At 50.4% G+C, this 17,260-nt stretch overlaps 1 protein-coding gene across 1 annotated transcript in view; it reads right to left on the reverse strand.

The window, feature by feature from the left end:
- Positions 1 to 645: 645 nt before the first annotated feature.
- Positions 646 to 17,260, reverse strand: part of LOC124967458 (optic atrophy 3 protein) — a 38,251-nt gene continuing 21,636 nt past the window's right edge. Inside the window, exon 2 of the mRNA XM_047529773.1 lies at positions 646 to 5,492. Coding sequence (XP_047385729.1) covers positions 5,104 to 5,492 — 389 coding nt within the window. The 3' untranslated portion in view covers positions 646 to 5,103. The remainder of the gene's footprint in view (positions 5,493 to 17,260) is intronic.

The raw sequence follows: 17,260 nt of genomic DNA on the forward strand, positions 1-17,260 counted from the left end.
AAAGCCTGGGCATCCCACAGTATGCAGGTTTGCCTAATACATGCACGTGTAGGTTCTTCTATGTGGTAGAATGAAACAGAAAACAAGGGTGTACTGAGTGTAGCAAAAGCAATCCTTTTTTTTTTTTCCTATGCTGGTGATGGAACCCGGGCCTCGTGCACGCCAGACAGGTCTCTGCCCCAGAGCCACCCCAGCCCTGAACAGTCATTTTGTTCTAACTAGGTTTATGCTGTGCTTGGCACTGACATGTAACCCACGTGCCTATAATACAGATAATGAGTTGTATTTTGTTTTATTTTTTGCAGTCTGGGGATTGAACCCAGGGCCTTGAGCACTCTAGGTCAGTGCTCTACCTCTGAGTTCACCCCCAGCCCTATTTTTGTTGTTGTTTTTGTTTTCTTGTGTTTTGAGACAGGGTTCTGCTATGTTGCCCAGCCTGAGGAGCTGGAACAGGCACAGGTGCCATCTGCTCGGCTGGAGTTGTGTATGTTTATGATACATTATCAGGTATACAGAATACATTTACAGCTGTAGTTTTTCACTATGAAATGGATACAATAAAACAGGAAATATCAGATTGCACTGCAGGGTAATTAGTGAAACCTTCATTCCAATGATACATATGTACACACAACAATAATATACAATGTCATATCACATAAATATATATTTTTCACTATGTACTCTGTCACACAATGCATGAATTATACAATACTTACAATACATACATAGGAAGAATTGTCCATAAGTATGGTTTTTTTGAGAGATTACATAAACTTTTTCTTTTAGGGTACTGGGGGTTGAACCCAGGGGTGCTTAACTACTGAGCCACATCCCCAAGTCCTGTTATTTTTTATTTGGAGACATGGTCTCACTAAGTTGCTTACAGCCTTGCTAAGTTGCTGAGGATCCCTTTGAACTTGTGATCCTCCTGCCTCAGGCTCACTGGGATCACAGGCCGGCGCGCCAACGCCCTCTTCACCAACTCCTACTGTGGCTTGTTGCTGTGGATCTGGATGGAGGCTCAGAGGCATGTGTGACGGGTGGGGACTGTTCCAGTTGGGGGGGGTGAAGGAAGTGTTGGGGGATGCCTAAGTGTGCTACAGGTGTCAACGAGCCCACGGGGTGCTCCGGGGCTGGTGTGACCCTGCATAGTAGTGGCTGTTGAGGCAAGAGGGCCAGCTTCTGGTTGCCTGACCCCTGCACCCACCCCTCTGCCCTTGTCCTATTTCAGGGGTCAGTTTAGGTTTTCTGTAAAGGGCCAGAAGGTAACTATTTTCAGCTCTGCCATCGTAGTACATAAACAGTACAAAATGAGAAAACGAGTGAGCACAGCTGTGTTTTAATAAATCTTTATTTACAAAGATAGCAGCAGGCAGCCTGAGCTGGCCCAGGGACTGCCTTAGTCTGCCAACCCTGTTCTATTTGGTAGCTACAACCTCTTGCTGTTCCAGCAATAAACTCTTTCCCTGCAGGGCTCCTCTCAAACTGCCTCCTTCCTGACCATCTGATCTACAAAGTCATCCCCAACCCCAACCCCTGGGCCCAACCCTGGGTTGGCTCTTCAGCTCCTGCACTAGAATGTCAGCTCCATGATATGGAGTAACAGCCTGGTCTTGTTCCTGGCTGATCCCCATCTAGGGGCCTGCGGCCCCGCGAGCAATCCGCGCTCAGTACACAGGTGTCTCAAAAGGCACATGAGGCCACTCTGCCTCTCCTCTGAGTGCGCTTCTCTCCCTGTCCATGAAGCTGCCAAGCCACTGGCTGGGGGCCCATGCCTGGCCGTCCAAGCTCACTGTGGCCAGCTCAGAGAGGCCTTGTGGGCCTGTGGATCTGGCTGGAGCTTTGTGAGGGCTGTTTTCTCCTGGGGTGGTTCTCAGCCACCTTGGCCTCCTCCAGGTAAGGGTCTGCTGACCAGGGAAATCAACACATGGACAACAGGGTCTGCCAGGAAATGGGAGGGGCAGAGCACTCAGAACGGTTGAGATTTCGTGAGCTGGTGTGAACCCGTTTCTGTTCTCCACACACCGAGGTCCTGAGTCACTGGGAGGGGAGTGTGGATTCTGCCTGGCCCCTTCTTCCCAAGTATCCACAGGAGGGGGCGAGAAAAGTCTGCATGTACCTGTCCTCCCACTGGATTTGAGTCCTGTGAAGGTGGGATTGGGGCTGTCTCAGTCACCACTGTGACCCCAGGGTGGTGCAGGGTGAGACATACAGAGGGCAATTCAGTGGAACTTTCTGGACTGAGAGAATAAACGAAGTTTAACAGGGATTTTTTTAAATATGAAAAAAAAATGCACCAACTTGAAGACAAGCCAGCTTCATTAACATATTTATTCTAGCCCTTCTCCCCACATCTGGACGTATACAAAATTGCAGCCAACAGGAAACCAGAGCCCAGAACCACCCTCTGGCCTTGAGCATTTTGAGAGGGGGTTCTATGCACTTCTGCACACTCTGATCCCACCACCACGGCGGGTGAAGCTGCCCACAAGGACGGACCACCTGTCGGAACATGTCAGGCTGAGTTTGACGCCTCCGGATGAACCAGGGTCCGGAGCTGGGGCTGAGCCTGGTCTGTCTGAATTAACATCCCACCTCCACCTCTTCCCTGCCTGGGTGACCTGAAGCAGGTGACTTTTCCTCTCTGTGCCTTAGTTTCCTCATCAATGACATAGGGGATGTAACGTGGGGATCACTCAAAGCACTCAAAACATCGCCGGCATCACCCAGAGCTCAGCGCACTTGATCTGCTGTGCTAACAACTGTGCTGACACGAGGAGGCGGTCAGAGCGCCTGGCCTCCCTCCTGGCTCCATGTCGCCCCTCCACGCAGCACCCTCTGTCCTGGCCTTCTCTCCCTCATCTGTGCACACACCTAGGCCTCCCCAGTTGTAAAGGGATCCACCTCCTAAGCTCCCTCCATGCCAGCTGCTCCCCCTTTTCTAGAAGGAATTAGAATGCTGTCTCAGAGCCCCGGTTTTGGTGTTCTGTGGGCAGGTATCGCATCCAGGTGGTTTCTACTCTCCTGGGGATGCCGGGAGGGGGAAGCAAGTCCTGTCCTTCCCACCCTCACCTGCAGCTTCATGACAGTGGGACCAGGTGGGAGGAACTTGCCCTGTTCCCTGAAGGCTGAGATCTTGGGTGCGATCTGGGGCTGCTCTGAGAGGGGTGGCAGGTCCTCAGTGCCTCTGGGTAGAGAGTGCCTTCCCTCCTCTGCCAAGTAACCTGCCTGTCATCTTCTTCCTCCTCACCCTTCACCTAGAGCAGCAGCAGTCAGGTGATCTGGGCCTGAGGAGACACATTCCTCCCTCCCTTGGGTTCTGCCCACTCCCCAGGCAGCTGGTTCCTGCTGGGATGTGGCACTTGGCCAAATCCCTTTGCTTCCCTAGGCCTCAGCGCCCCAGGATGGGAAAGAGCTCATAGGTTGACTCCTGGTCCCCTTCCCACCAGAACCTTCCCCACTTCTCTCCTAATTTTAATGAGCTCTGGGCCCATTTTGGAGGTTTATGGTTCTGGGACACATCCTTAAGATGCTCCTTAACCAGGAATTAGCCACACAGAACACAGACCACTCCTTGGGTTGACCTGGAGCAAAGAGAAGTCAAGGAGCGAAGAGAACTGCTGGGCTGTTCCTCTCACCCAGCAGGGAGACCAAACGACCCAGGAGATTGGTAGGGTCTTTATGAACTCTTGGGCTGGGGAAGGCATAACTGGTTGAGTGGTGGGCCCCCAAAGGATAAGGTCATGTCTTGGAACATGTGGATGTGACCCCATCAGGGAAAAGGGTCTTTGTAGGCGTAATTAAGTCAAGGATCTTAAAGTGAGATCATCCTGGATTTAGGGTGGGTCCTAAATTCTGTAACAGGTGTCCTTACAAGGAGGAGAAGGCCACATGAAGATGGAGTCGGAAGCCGGAAGGAGCATGGCTCCTCCACACCTTGACTTCTGGCTTCCAGAACTGTGAGAACACACTCCTGATGTTTAAAGCCATCATATTCGCAGCAATGTGTTTCAGTGCCTGGGAAATACAAAATGCAGGTGAGACCACCTGGCCGTCTTATCGAGCAGGATGGAGAGTCCTGGGGCTCCAAGGCAGGAGGGTCCTGACAGAGGGGGCTGTGGAGCAGCCCAGGGACAGTGGGTGCAGATGGGGACCTGCAGAGCTAACCTGAGGTGGGAGAGGCTTCTGAGGAATGCTGTGGGGAAAGTGGGGAAGGGTACATGACCCAGCCCAAGGGTCAGGACTTTGAGGACAGCAAAGGTGGTGGGTAAGAATGAAAGACAGAATCCCAGCTAGGATTACATTTTCCACTACAGAAGGGAAGGCTGGTGGACCCTGCCAGAGAAGACCCTGCACAGCCATACCAGTGTGTTTTGCCACAGACTAATGGATGAAGGAGTTCTGTTGGAATATTCCACTTAGGATCTCAAGGGAAGGTACCGGAATCCAGATAAAGGGAAAGGAAAGTCCACTGGAAGTTGACCTTCTAAGGTGAGCGGTACGGAAAGCCATAGGAAGGCACAGACAAGGCAGTTCCTCTCTGTGGCAGGTACCAACTGACAAAGGGTAAGGGGCGCTCCTCTGATGGATGGGCCTCCACAAAGGTAATGCAGATCAAGTACCTGGGGGGCAAGATAAGAGGATGACAAGATGGGGCTGGGGATACAGCTCAGTTGGTAGAGTGCTTGCCTTGCACTGGTTCAATCGCCAGCACTGCAAAAATAAAATAAAATAAAAGTAAAAAAATATAATGACAAGATGGTTCCACTTAAGCTCAGGTTCCATTTTTTTCTTTTGCCAGAACAGTATAGCCATGGTTGCTGGCCACGACCCTGAAGGTCAGAGTGGTTTGAGTGGGGATGAGCCCTGTGGACGATGCCAAAGAGTTAGAGGTTGGAGGGGGCTCCATGAGAACGCTTCACCTGCTGGGGGCTGGTCCCAGGGGAAGGTTCCACTGTCTTGTCGGTAGGGATGACCAAATGCCAAGTTGCATTAAGATCCTTGTGGTTTCCCCGGGGCCAACTCAGGCTGAGGTGGTGCGGGGAGAAGGCCACGTCGGGGCACACATGGCCACATCCAAGTTCGGGTTTTGGCAGCCTCCTACATCTTGGACGAAGATACTGCCTGGGGCGCCGGTCGGGCGAGCTGGGCCCGCACCTCCCGCACTTCGGCCCGCAGCTCCTCCAGGGCGGCCTGCGGCGGCGCCACCTGCACCTGCGCCTGCAGAGCCTCCAGTGTCAGGGCCAGGCGGCCCACCTCGTCCTGCAGCGCGTTCCAGGCGGCGCGCTGCTCCTCCTCCTTGTGGCGCTGCTGCGCCTGGTGGCGCCAGTACTCCAGCACCAGGCAGCCTCCGCCCACGATGAAGATGGTGGCTTCGCCCAGCAGCTCCGCGCCCAGCTCGGCTGCCGCCTCCTCGTTGAGCGGCTTGATGACAGTGCCCCGGAAGCCCATGATGCGCATCTTGGTCCGCATCTCCACCCAGTGGTACACTGCGGGGGAAGAGAGGCGTCAGGAGCGCTCCGAACCGGCCAAGCCCTGCCCCTCCGCGCTTCGGTGTCGGGTTTGGAGCAACCCGGACGCCTGCGGTGGGGTGGGGTGGGGTGGCTTTAGACAGGCCTGTGTCCTCCCTGCATGTCACCTAGGACATGGCAAAGTCACCTGGCCGGGGGTGACCCGAGGGCATCTTTTAAAAGTACAAGAAGATTCTGGCAAATAGCCCGCTGGGAAAGCCCCTACCCCCAGGGGAGGTTCTGACCAGGACGCCACGCCCCTGGCGGATCAAGGGGAGCTACCAAAGCACCAAGAACAAGCAAGGTGTCAGTAAGGTTCAATGGCCAGATGCTTAGCTCCCTCTGCCCTTGCCTTAAGTCATCGTGCAGGGCAGCGGGACTGACCTCTCCTGGCACTGCCGCCCCACCACTTCCCAGGAAATTCCTTTTCCCTCCTTATCGTCCCTAAATGCAGAGTTGAGGCTGCGTGGGGGACCTCCTGACTCCAAAGAAGGACAGTTGAAATGTGGGAGCGGATGCTAACGTGCCTTTGCGGGGTAACCAATCCTTTTCGCCAGTGGCTCCAGTCCTAGATTTCCTCCAGCCTTGAAGGTGGAGCTGCCTTACAGCGAGCTCTTCCTGAGGTTTTGGACACACGGTGGAAAGAGCTCAAGGGTAGAGCGCTGCTGCTGGAACAAAAACTTCTTAGCCTGGCTTAGTCTTTAGAAGACTCTCACACCTGTGCTTTTACAACCAAGGTAGAATTGATGTTGACCTTGCCTCGCTCCTGTAATAATTAATATCCATCCAAGGGTACAGGTAGAGACGTGATTGAGCCCTGTCTAGCTCCTCTGGAGATTTATTTCCGACATGTATTACATTTTTCTTTTTGAGACAGGGTCTGGCTATGTTGCCCCAGCTGATCTTGACCTCCTGGACTCAACAGATCCTCCTGCCTCGTCTCCAGAGTAGCTGGGACTGTAGGTGCTTGGCCCTGCAATCACCTTTTATTCTTTTCCTTTCTCTTCTTTTTTTGAGACGGGGCTTTCCCTAGGTTGCCCAGACTGGCCTGTTGGAACTCAGGATCCTCCTGCCGCAGCCTCCCAAGTAGCTGGAATTACGGGCAGACACCACCAGGATCAGTTCATTTTTATTTTGTGGTATTGGGAATTGAACCCAGGGGTATCTACCACTGAGCTACATTCCCAGTTCTTTTATTATTTATTGGCATAGACAGAGGTTTATTTAGGAAGGTAGGTACACGTTAAAGGGAGAATGTGGGGCTGTCTCCAGAGTAAGAAGCAGCCTTAGTTTTTGAGATAGGGTCTCTCTAAATTTCCAGGCTGGCCTAGAAATTGTGGTCCTTCTGCCTCCCAAAGGGCTGGGATTACAGGCACGTGCCACCATGCCCAGGCACATTCTCTTTTTGATATTTAGTAATTACTCAGGAAAATGTATAACATATGAAGTTTTAGTTAATTGTGGACTAATAATAATTAAATTAACTCAGTCCAGAAGAAAATATGCAAGCATTTAGAGTCTTATAATAACAGGAAATTAAAACGTAAATTTCTGCACACAATTTGATTGCCGATATATGATTAGATGAAATTCTGTGGGGATGAGAATACAAAAGTTTCAAGGACCGAAGGGAACAATGTAAAATTTTAAACTGTAAAAGAAGAGCTTGTTCCTTTTAATCATATTGTGTAAATTCATTTTATTTTGCGAAGTGGACATTGGTAGGTGCCAAAACACTAGAGTCTGGACTGCAACAGATTAGTTCAAAAAACACACGCAGCACAAAGAAACAATGCCCCCTTGGGGCTGGGCTTGTGACTCAATGTTGGAGTGCTCGCCTAGCATGCATGAGGCCCTGGGTTGCATCCTTAGCACTACATAAAAATAAAAATAAAGGTATTGTGTCTGCCTATAACTAAAATAATTAAAAAGCAAGCTGGCAAGCAAGCAACATGCCCTCCAGGACCGTGCGAACTAAAGACTGACGGGCTGATTGCGTGGGCACTGGGGACTGAACCCAGGCACTCTACTACTGAGCTTCATTTCCAGCCCTTTTTATTTTGAGACAGGGCCTCCCTAAGGTGCCCAAGATGGCCTTGAACTTGCAATCCTCCTGCCTCAGGCTGTTTTCACTGTCAATTTTATCAGGCACTAACGGGTGAATGCTTTTCCCACGTCCTCACAGGGGCAGGGCAGCAGGAGTACTGGACACTGCTGGTCACTGATGGTCACCATCCCAGCTGGTTCTGCTTAGACCCTACTGATATGGGATCCCGGGGTTCAGTCTGGGGGGCCCTCCCACACTGGGGTCTTCATGTCTGTCTGACCAGCTGCCTGAGCAATGCCAGCCCACCCTGAATCAGCCTGTAGGGTAGGAGGATGGTGTCTTCCTCACCCTGTGATGAACAGGCACCAGCCCTGGCCTTGTACTGTTTGGAACAGTACAAGGACACAGCAGTGACCATGACGTCTTGGGCCATGCAGTCCTGGGTCTCAATTCAGTGGGGGAGACGGGTCACCAACACATAGCTGGATGGCTGTCCATTACTTCTGGTTGTGGTAGATGCCTAGAAGGGAATATGCAGGCTGAATCCCTCCTTGCTGGGATCCCTTCTGGGGCAGCCCAGAGCTGGGCCTGAACTGTCACTACCTCCTTCATTTGAGGAACACCTCACAGTGTCCAGGGTGGCAAGGGGAGACCAGGCCCCTTCTGGCACCCTGGCTGAGGGTCAGGGTGCACTGCAGCACAGGCCAAGCGTGGGGATCTGGGCGTGGACAGGCCAGTATGTCCAGGTGGAGTGGGCACTTGGGAGGGTGCACGGGAGGCTCATGGGCACGTGTGGGAGGGTTGGGGACAGGGCCAGGTGTTTTCCCTCAGGTCAGGGCTCAGATTCAAGTTTAGAAAAAGGTCCAGGAGCAAGAAGGACTGTGGAGGAGGGATGGCTAGGCAGGACGTAGGTCAGACTGAACCAGACCTGGGTGTCTGGGTGTCTGTCAGGACGGCCTGGGCCCATGCTTTGAACATGTCCCCAGAGTCCACCTGTTGGAAAGTCAATCCCAAATGGAACAGTTGAGAGGTGAGGCCTTTAAGAGCTGGTGTGGTCATGAGGTCACCAGGGCTGTGCCCTCCCAGGGGATCAGCGTGAATGCAGGAGTGGGATGCCCCCTGCCCCAACTCCTGCCCCCGTCTCACACTCTCACCATGTGATGCCCTCTGCAGCTTGAAGACTCTTGTCACAGGCCGGTGTCATGCTCTTGGACTCCCCAACTGTGAGCCACATGAACTTCCTGTTCATCATTAATTGCTTAGTATGTGGTATTTTGTTAAAACAATATGAACCAGACTAAGACCATCTGAGACACCCCCAATCAGTACATCCAAACATGAAGCCTGCTCACCTCAAACGCTTATTCCCTCTGTTGGATCCATCTTGTCCCCAGGCCAGAGACAGGAGTCTCCCTCATTGTTCCCCTCTCCCCAGGGCCTCTGGGCCTCTTGCCTGGTCCACTCTGCCTCTGGAATGTCTCCCACACTCCTGTTCACCACACTGATTGAGGGGGTTTCAGCTCTGACCAGTGTCCCCTCTCTGATCTCCTGCAAGGAAGGATTCAACCTGCGGATTCCCTTCACAACCGGAAGTGATGGACAGCCATCCAGCTATGTGTTGGTGACCTGTCTCCCCCACAGCACTGTGAGACCTAGGGTTGTGTGGCCCAAGACTGTCATGGTCACTGTTGTGTCCTCAGCTCCAAACAGTAGATGGCCAGGCACATGGACGATGCTTACTATGTCTCTGCTTAATGCATAAATGGGTCCCTGTCCCAGCCTCATTGACCCGTGCAAGTGTCCTGCATGTAGGAGGCAGAAGAACTAGTTAAAAACAAACCCTCCTCCAACTTTTTTTTTTTTTTTTTTTTTGCCAATAAAAGCAACATGTTACATTAAAACAAAGTACTCAGACTATAAAATGTGAAGTCACCCCACATCCTTAGCCCACATCAGACGTGCCCCACCATGGCCCTAACCTGCGCCCGTGCCCAGCATCATCTCCCCGGCATCCAGTGGTAAGCGTGTGCCACTCCTCTCGCCCGGGTCTTTCTACCTGAAGCCTGCTTTGTATTCAGAGTCACTTCCTCTTGGTCCCCCACCTGACTCTAAAGAGAACCACCCAGGCAGTGAGTCCTCCTCTGCCTCCTCCTGTTTTACAGGTGGTTTGCACCTGTTTTATTCTTGCATATTATTATTATTATTTTTTTGGTACTAGGGATTGGACCCAGTTCCTCATGCTACTAGGAAAGCAATGTACCCCTGAGCGACTCCCCAGGCCCTTCTTATTTCTGAGGCACGGTCTGGCTGAGTTGCTCAGGCTGGCCTAGAATTTGTGGTCCTCCTGCCTCCGCTTCCTGAGTAGCTGGGATGACAGGTGTGCCCACAGTATCCAGCTAGTCTTCAATATTCTTTTTTTTTTTTTTTGGCGGTACTGGGGGGATCGAACCCAGGGCCTTGAGCTTGCAAGGCAAGCACTCTACCAACTGAGCTATCTCCCCAGCCCTCAATATTCTTCTCACTGTCTCCCCGGGCTCCTGACACAGTCAGGAAGAAACCCACGGCTCCTCCTCTCCCCCAGACCCCACTCTGCCCCAGGCCTGAGCATCTTCACACATTATCAGGCTTGAGCACATGGCTGCCGGTGGCCAGGATGAGTCCCTTGTGCTCCGCAGTCTGCACTCTGCCAAATCCAAAAAATGAAAACACACCACAGGACAACACCTTTCAGTGTGGGCAACTAAGCAAGAGAGGAGGACTCTGGTGCTGCTGCCAGACCTTTCGGTCTTGTTTTACATGCGTCTGTGAATGTGTATGCATCTGGGTCACAGTCAAAAGGCTGACAGCATGGGCCTAGATTTTATTTTTTGGTACCGGGGATTGACCTCAGGGGTGCTTTGCCACTGAGCTACATCCTCAGCCCTTTTTATATTTATTTTGACACAGGGTTGCCCAGGCTGGCCTTGAACTTTCGATCCTTCTGCTTTGACCTCCTGAGTAGCTGGGATTAGAAGCATGTACCACCATGCCTGGCTGATGTTTCAACTGAGGAATCACATGTAAAAAAATTCACACTGGTGCCATGGTATACATCTGTAATCCATGAAATTTAAGACCCATCTCAAAATAAAAAATAAAAAGGGCTGGGGATGTAGCTGAGTGGTAGAGATCACCTGGGTTAATAGCTAGTGTGGGAGGTGGAACTCACCGTTGTAAGGCCAGCTCCGTGGCATTTTACATTTATGCAAGCTAGGAATTCTCAACTGGGGTGATTTTGCTCCCTGTTCTGTTCCCTCCCACATGGAGACACCAACAATGTCAGGAGACATTTTCAGTTGCCAAAACTTGGTTAAGTGCTACCAGCATCTAATGGAGAGATGTCAAGGATGCTGCTCAACATCCTGCACTGCCTGGGACAGCCCCATGCACATAATAATCCAGGGCTGGGGGGCAGCCAGGTGGCAGAGTGCCTGCCCAGCATGCACAGTGCTGAGTTCCATCCCTGACACTGCAAAACAAACACAGAATCATTTGGCTGCCAAGGTCAACAAAGCTGAAACCCTGGTCTCCTGTGACCACCACCCAGATCAAGATGAAGACGACTCCAGCACCTAGTAGGCCCCAGGTTCCCTGCTAGTCACTACCCCATCCTGCAGGGGACTCCCACACTCCTAATGTCCAGCCTGCACCTCAGTTGTGCCCCTTCCTGAAGTTCCTATAAATGGAATCAGAGAGTAAAGCGGGGCTCCTTGGGCAAGGTTTTTGGGCTGCAGCCATGCTGTTATGCACATCAGGGCTTCATTCCCTCTTGCTGCTGACGAGTCTACTATAGAATACTATAGTCTCTTGTGATGGACATCTGGGCTCTCTCCAGAATTTTTTGGCTATTAATGAAGGCTGCTATGAACATTCAGGTACAGGTCTTTGGCTTCAAAAGCACCCATTTCTCTTGGGTTTAATTAGGAGCAGGACTGTTAAAAAACAAACAAACAAACAAAACCCAGTGTCTAGTTTAGTAGATATTGCCAGGTCCCATGTGATGGCAGCCACTGACATTCTCCACAGGCAATGTCTGAGACTTCCAGGGTGTTGTCAGTCTTTTTAACCACAGCATTTCGATGGGTATGTAATGACATCTCATTGTGGTGTTTTGGTTTTGGCTTTCTTTTTTCCTTTCCTTTCTTTCTTTCTTCTTCTTCTTCTTTTTTTTTTTTTTTTTGTACCAGGTATTGAACTCAGGGGCACTTAGCCACTGAGCCATGTCACCAGCCCTTTGTATTTTTTATTTTGAGTCAGGGTCTTGCTAAGTTGCTTAGGGACTACTAAGTTGCTGAGGCTGGCTTTGAACTCACGATCCTCCCGCCTCAGCCTCCCAAGCTGTTGGGATACAGGTGTCCGTGTCCAGCTGGACAGTCTTAATAACACTATTGAGACTCAGAGTTCATGCACAGGGTAATACCTCCCACTTATATTGGTCTTCTTCAGTTTCTCTCAGTAGTATTTTGTGGCATTGGGGTTAGATTTCTTTCACATCTTTATTCTAATTTATTCTTACATATTTTGAGGTTTTGCTGCTACTGTGAATGGTACTTTAAAATTCATTTTCCAATTGCTTATTGATAGCATGTATAATATAATTAATTTCTGTATATTGATCTTGTATCCAGCAACCTTGCTAAAATCATTTAAGAGTTTGTTTTCAGATTCTTATTCTTATTTTCAGATTCCTTATTCATGTATATAGTCATGTTCTTAGTCAATAACCAATTGACTTTTTTTCCAATCTTTTTGTGTTTAATTGATTGATGTTTTGCCTGATCACACTGGCTATAACCTCCATACAGTGTTGACTAGAGAAGGTGACCCTTGTCTATCCCAACTCTGGAGAGAGTGTTCATTTTAACCTGTAAGTATGATGTCAGTTGAATTTTTTGGTAAATTACCCTTTGTCAGATTAAAGAAGTTCCTTTCAATTCCTAGTTTGTAAGAGTTTATCGTGAACAGGTGTTAAACTCATTCAGCACTTTTTCTATAATATGGCTTTTCTCCTTTAGATTATTCCTGGAGCCAACTGTTTTAGTCAGCTTTTTCGCTGCTGTGACTAAAAGGATCTGACCAGAACAATTTTAGGAGGAAAAGTTTATTTAAGGGCTCACGATTTCAGAGGTCCTAGTTCACTGAAGGCAGGCTCCATTCCTCAAAATGAGGCTGGACATCAGGGTGGAAGAGTGTGGCAGAGGGAAGCAGCTCATATGCTGATCAGAAAGTGGAGAGAGGGGACTCCATGCACCAGGTACAAATACAAACCCAAAGCCACGCCCTAATTCCCACCTCCTCCAGTCACACCCACCACTTCAGTTACCCCTTTCAGGGGATTAAATCACTGATTGGGTTAAGGCTCTCACAACCCAGAGGTTCATCTCTCCTCTGAACCTTCTTGGATTGTCTCGCATGTGAGCTTTTGGGGGACACCAAATTTAAACCATAACAAACCATATTAATTAATCTTCAAATGCCAAATCAACCTTGAAGTATTAGAATAAATTCTACTAGGACGTAATGTATTATCCTTGTTCTAGATTGCTGGATTTTATTTTCTAATATTTTTGTCTCAGATACTGGAACCCATATTCGTGACAGAGAGACCTTGACCGAAAATTTCCTGTCTTGTAATGACTTTGTGAGGTTTTGATATCAATATTCTACTGGACTTTTACTGAAAGGAGTTTGAGTTATGTTATCATTTCTTTCCTAAATGTCTAGAAGAATTCCACCAGTGAAGCCATCTGGGCCTGGAGGTGTCTTTACAGAAAGGTTTTTAGTTATGGATTCAGTGTCTCCACAGATATGACTATTGAGATTTTCTATTTCTTCTTGTATCAATACTGTTGTTTTTTTTTTTTTTTCCATGAAATTGGTCATTTCCTCTATGTTGCCAAATTTACTGGCTAAATTGTTCATAATATCTTCATTTTCCTGAACTTGAGATCTGTACTGATGTCTTGCTCTTCATTTCTTTCTATGGAAATTAGTATTTTCCTTTCCCCACTCAGTTGGTATTGATCTTTTCAAAGAATCGTCTTTTCATTTTACTGGCTTCCTCTGCTACACACCTGCTCATTCCTGTCTGTCCTTCAGTGACACCGCTCAGGCGTTTTTCCCTCTGGAAGCTCTCCCTCACATCCCCTCTGGGTCCTGTCATCTACACCCCAGCCCTGTCTACTCCTGAGCATCACTGGTGACAGCTCTATCTCCCTCACTGAACCACACACTCTGCAAGGGCTGGGCCGGACTGTCCTGTTCACTTCTGCCTGGGACACCCTTCTTCCACTTCCCTTTTCCCGTCTTGTCATCTTTCAGATCTCGGCTGGACTGTCCCTTCTTCCAGGCAGCCGTCCCTGAACCCTAGGCTGGGTCTGACACATCCTCAAGGCTCCCAAAGCTCCTGGGTTTCCCTCATCAGGACACTGCTTGTTCTGGGTTAGATTATTTTTTAAACATGGATCCAGTGTCTTCCTCTTTCTAAAACAATTATAGAAACGCTCAGCCAGCCTTGTGCCAAAAGGCTGGTTTCACTGTTTTCAAGTTCCTTCAGGCCCCTCTCCACAGACAGCTCTTTCGTCAGCTTCCAGACAACAGACTGTGGGCTCAGGAAGGGCAATTCCCAGAGACACTGCTCGAGATCTGGCCCGGGAAGGCACTCAGGAAACATCTAAGGAATGAATAGCTCCTATTTCCTTCATTCCTCAAATTTACTGTATTTAATGCTATTATAAGTATTCAAATTGTGTCTGAACACTCTTGACTGTTTCTAATTTTACGTCTTTACTATTTAATGTTCATCCTGCCTCTGAGGACTAAAAGAACACTGTGTGGGGGAGGGGCTGAGGATTTAACAGGTGGCTTTCACCAAGGCACATGGCAGTACCTGATGTCTTAGTTAGCTTTTCTGTCACTGTGACCAAAAGACCTGACAAGAACAATGCAGAGAAGGAGAAGTTTATTTGGGCTCAGGGTTTCAAAGGGTCGGTCCATGGCTGGCTGACTCCATAGCTCTGGGTCTGAGGTGACGCAGATCAGGCAGAAGGGCGTGGAGGAGGAAAGCAGTTCAGGACATGACATCCAGGATGCAGAGGGAGGGCTGCTCACTAGGGACAAGATGTAAACCCAAGACAAGCCCACGTGCCTACATCCTGCAGCCACACCCTACCTGCTAAGAGTTACCACCCAGTTCATCCATCCAGGTGGATTAATCCGCTGTCTAGGCTACAGTTATTATAATCTAATCATTTACCTCAGAAGGGTCTTGCCCGTCTCACACATAAGCTTTAGGGGGCACCTCACATCCACACTGTAACACCTGCCCAGGCTGCTCACCCATGCTGCAGTCACTCTGCTGGGACTTTTATCACATAACATGACAGCTGTTCCTTCACCTCCTGCCTATGTACCTACTGAGAAGAGCCGCACTGACCATCAAGTCCAAGTGGGGCCTGTCCCATGGGCAAGGGACTGCCCCTCTCAGCACTCGCTCCGCCTCTCCAGGACAGGGCCCTCTCGCCCACCCAGCAGCACTGTGGAAGGTGCACAAACCTTGGTTCAGACCAGCATGATAAATGGCAGCAAGGACTTTGTGGACATGCAGACCTAGACCCAAATCTTGGCTCTGTCACTTCCTGGGTATGTAAACTATGTCCCAGGAAACTGGAGGTCGAAACCCCTCTGGCAGGATTGGAAGAAGAGCAGGGAGAGGGCGGGAGGGAGCTCAGCATAGTAAATGTGGTTAGTTAGCACCCTTGTCCCGACTGCATTAGGAATTTTATTTCTGTAAACACATCCTGCCTCCTGGTCTGACCTCTGCCCTTTAGTTATGTGGGTCTCTCTGCCCCCAGACCTATCTTTTGGTCTGTCTGCCACACCACAGCACCCCACCCCAGCTGTCCCTTCCTCTGGGAAGCCTTCCCCGACTCCCAGACCCTCGGTTCCCACACTGCTCTGACCATTTTGTGCTGGACTGTACGGTGACAAGTCTGTCTCCCATATTGGACTGTGGGGCCCATGAAATCAGGGCCTGGGACTGACTCAGTCACGGTGTCCCCAGCCCTGGGGTGAGCACAGCACAGATGCTCAGTGCAAAGGTTGATCTGAGGAAGTTCTGGGAATCAGAACTGGCCTCCTGTCCCTGGCTCCGCCCCCCCTTCTCTATCCGCTGCCTCTACTGGTGTCACGCCCGCTGCCAGGAGAGGTCCTTGCCTCTAGCCCCAGGCTGCCCTGCCTCAGGCTGCCATTTCTCTGTCTATAACAGATCCCCCCCCCAGGCCCAGTGACTGGCACTTCTCAGGGACTGTGGCCACGGCTCTCTTCTCACTCCACTGCAGCACACATGTCCAGAGGCATCAGAACCAATGACTCAAAGTCCAGGCTCCAATCTCCCAGCCCCAAAACTCCAGGCCACTGGTACCATGGACACTCTAGTCACAACACAGTGGCTAAGCAGCGAGTGCCAGGAGGGCCAAGGGGAAAGAAGGACGTCTTAACCCACAGAGTCAACTGCATCGCGCAGGCGTTTCCTGCACGGGGACCTGCAGGTGGCTGGAATGTAACTCCTTCCTCAGGAAGCAAGTTGCTAAGATGGGCGTGGGACACCTCCTCCCGTGGCGGGTGCTGGGGCCGCAGGAGTTTATGCACAACGGAGACAGGGCAGGGCGCCTCCCCTACAGGGCTGCTTCCTTGCAAATGGAGGAAATGAATTCCTCACCAGGGCAGCTCTGCAGGGAGCCATGGTGGGAGTGACTGTCACCACACAGCAGTTGCAAAAGCAAGGGTCACCGAGAGGGGCAAACTGTGGAAATGTAGACGCTGCACACTGGCCGCAGGGCACGCTGCGGGAGGAGGGTCTGCAGCCCCAGAGCGGAGCACCCAGTCGACCCTCCTGGCCCTGGCCCGGCTCAGCCCCAGGATCCTCCTATAGCTGGAGTTACCAGACTGAAGAGAACACAGGATCCAGGTACTCTCCTGCAGAAAATCCTCCAGGGCTGCTACTGACTCAAAGTGAATCCCAGGTCCCTAAGATGATCCAAGGATCAGCCTCCTTAAAATGACCCAAGGGTCCCCTGTGACCAACGTATTTTCCACCACCAGGGCTCACGGATTTTTAGTGTTGAAAACATGTTCCCTCTCACACCTGCGCCCTTGGCCCTTGCTCCAGGAAGCCCTCTGCTAGCTGGACTGTCCCAGTCTCCTGGGCTTCCCTAACAGACTCTGAGCCCCACAGGGCAACGCGGGTGATCTCAGTCACTGCCCTGTGTCCCCAGCACTATCTAGCACAAGGCTAGGCCCAGGGTGGACGCTCAGACAGGGTTTGATGAATGAAAAAATAAATGATGGAAACACCAAAAACTAAGTTTGGTGATTACAGAATGCTGGGATAGTGGAGCGTTGTCTTTTTCTTATTTGTGTTTTCAAATGTGTCTACAATGAACGCGAATTGTTTTCTATTTTCAAAAATAAGAAATAAAATGCTAAGTGCCTATCTTTGGAACCAATTCTAGAAATGGATCACCTTATCTCAAGAAAGGAAGTTGTGGGGGGTGGAGGGGTGGGGGGGTGAGGAAAAAATAACAGAATGAATCACACACCATTACCCTATGTAAATGTGTGATTACACAAATGGTACGCCTCTACTTCATGTACAAACAGA

The sequence above is a fragment of the Sciurus carolinensis genome, chromosome 16 (genome assembly GCF_902686445.1).
Source record: "Sciurus carolinensis chromosome 16, mSciCar1.2, whole genome shotgun sequence".
Taxonomy (NCBI): domain Eukaryota; kingdom Metazoa; phylum Chordata; class Mammalia; order Rodentia; family Sciuridae; genus Sciurus; species Sciurus carolinensis.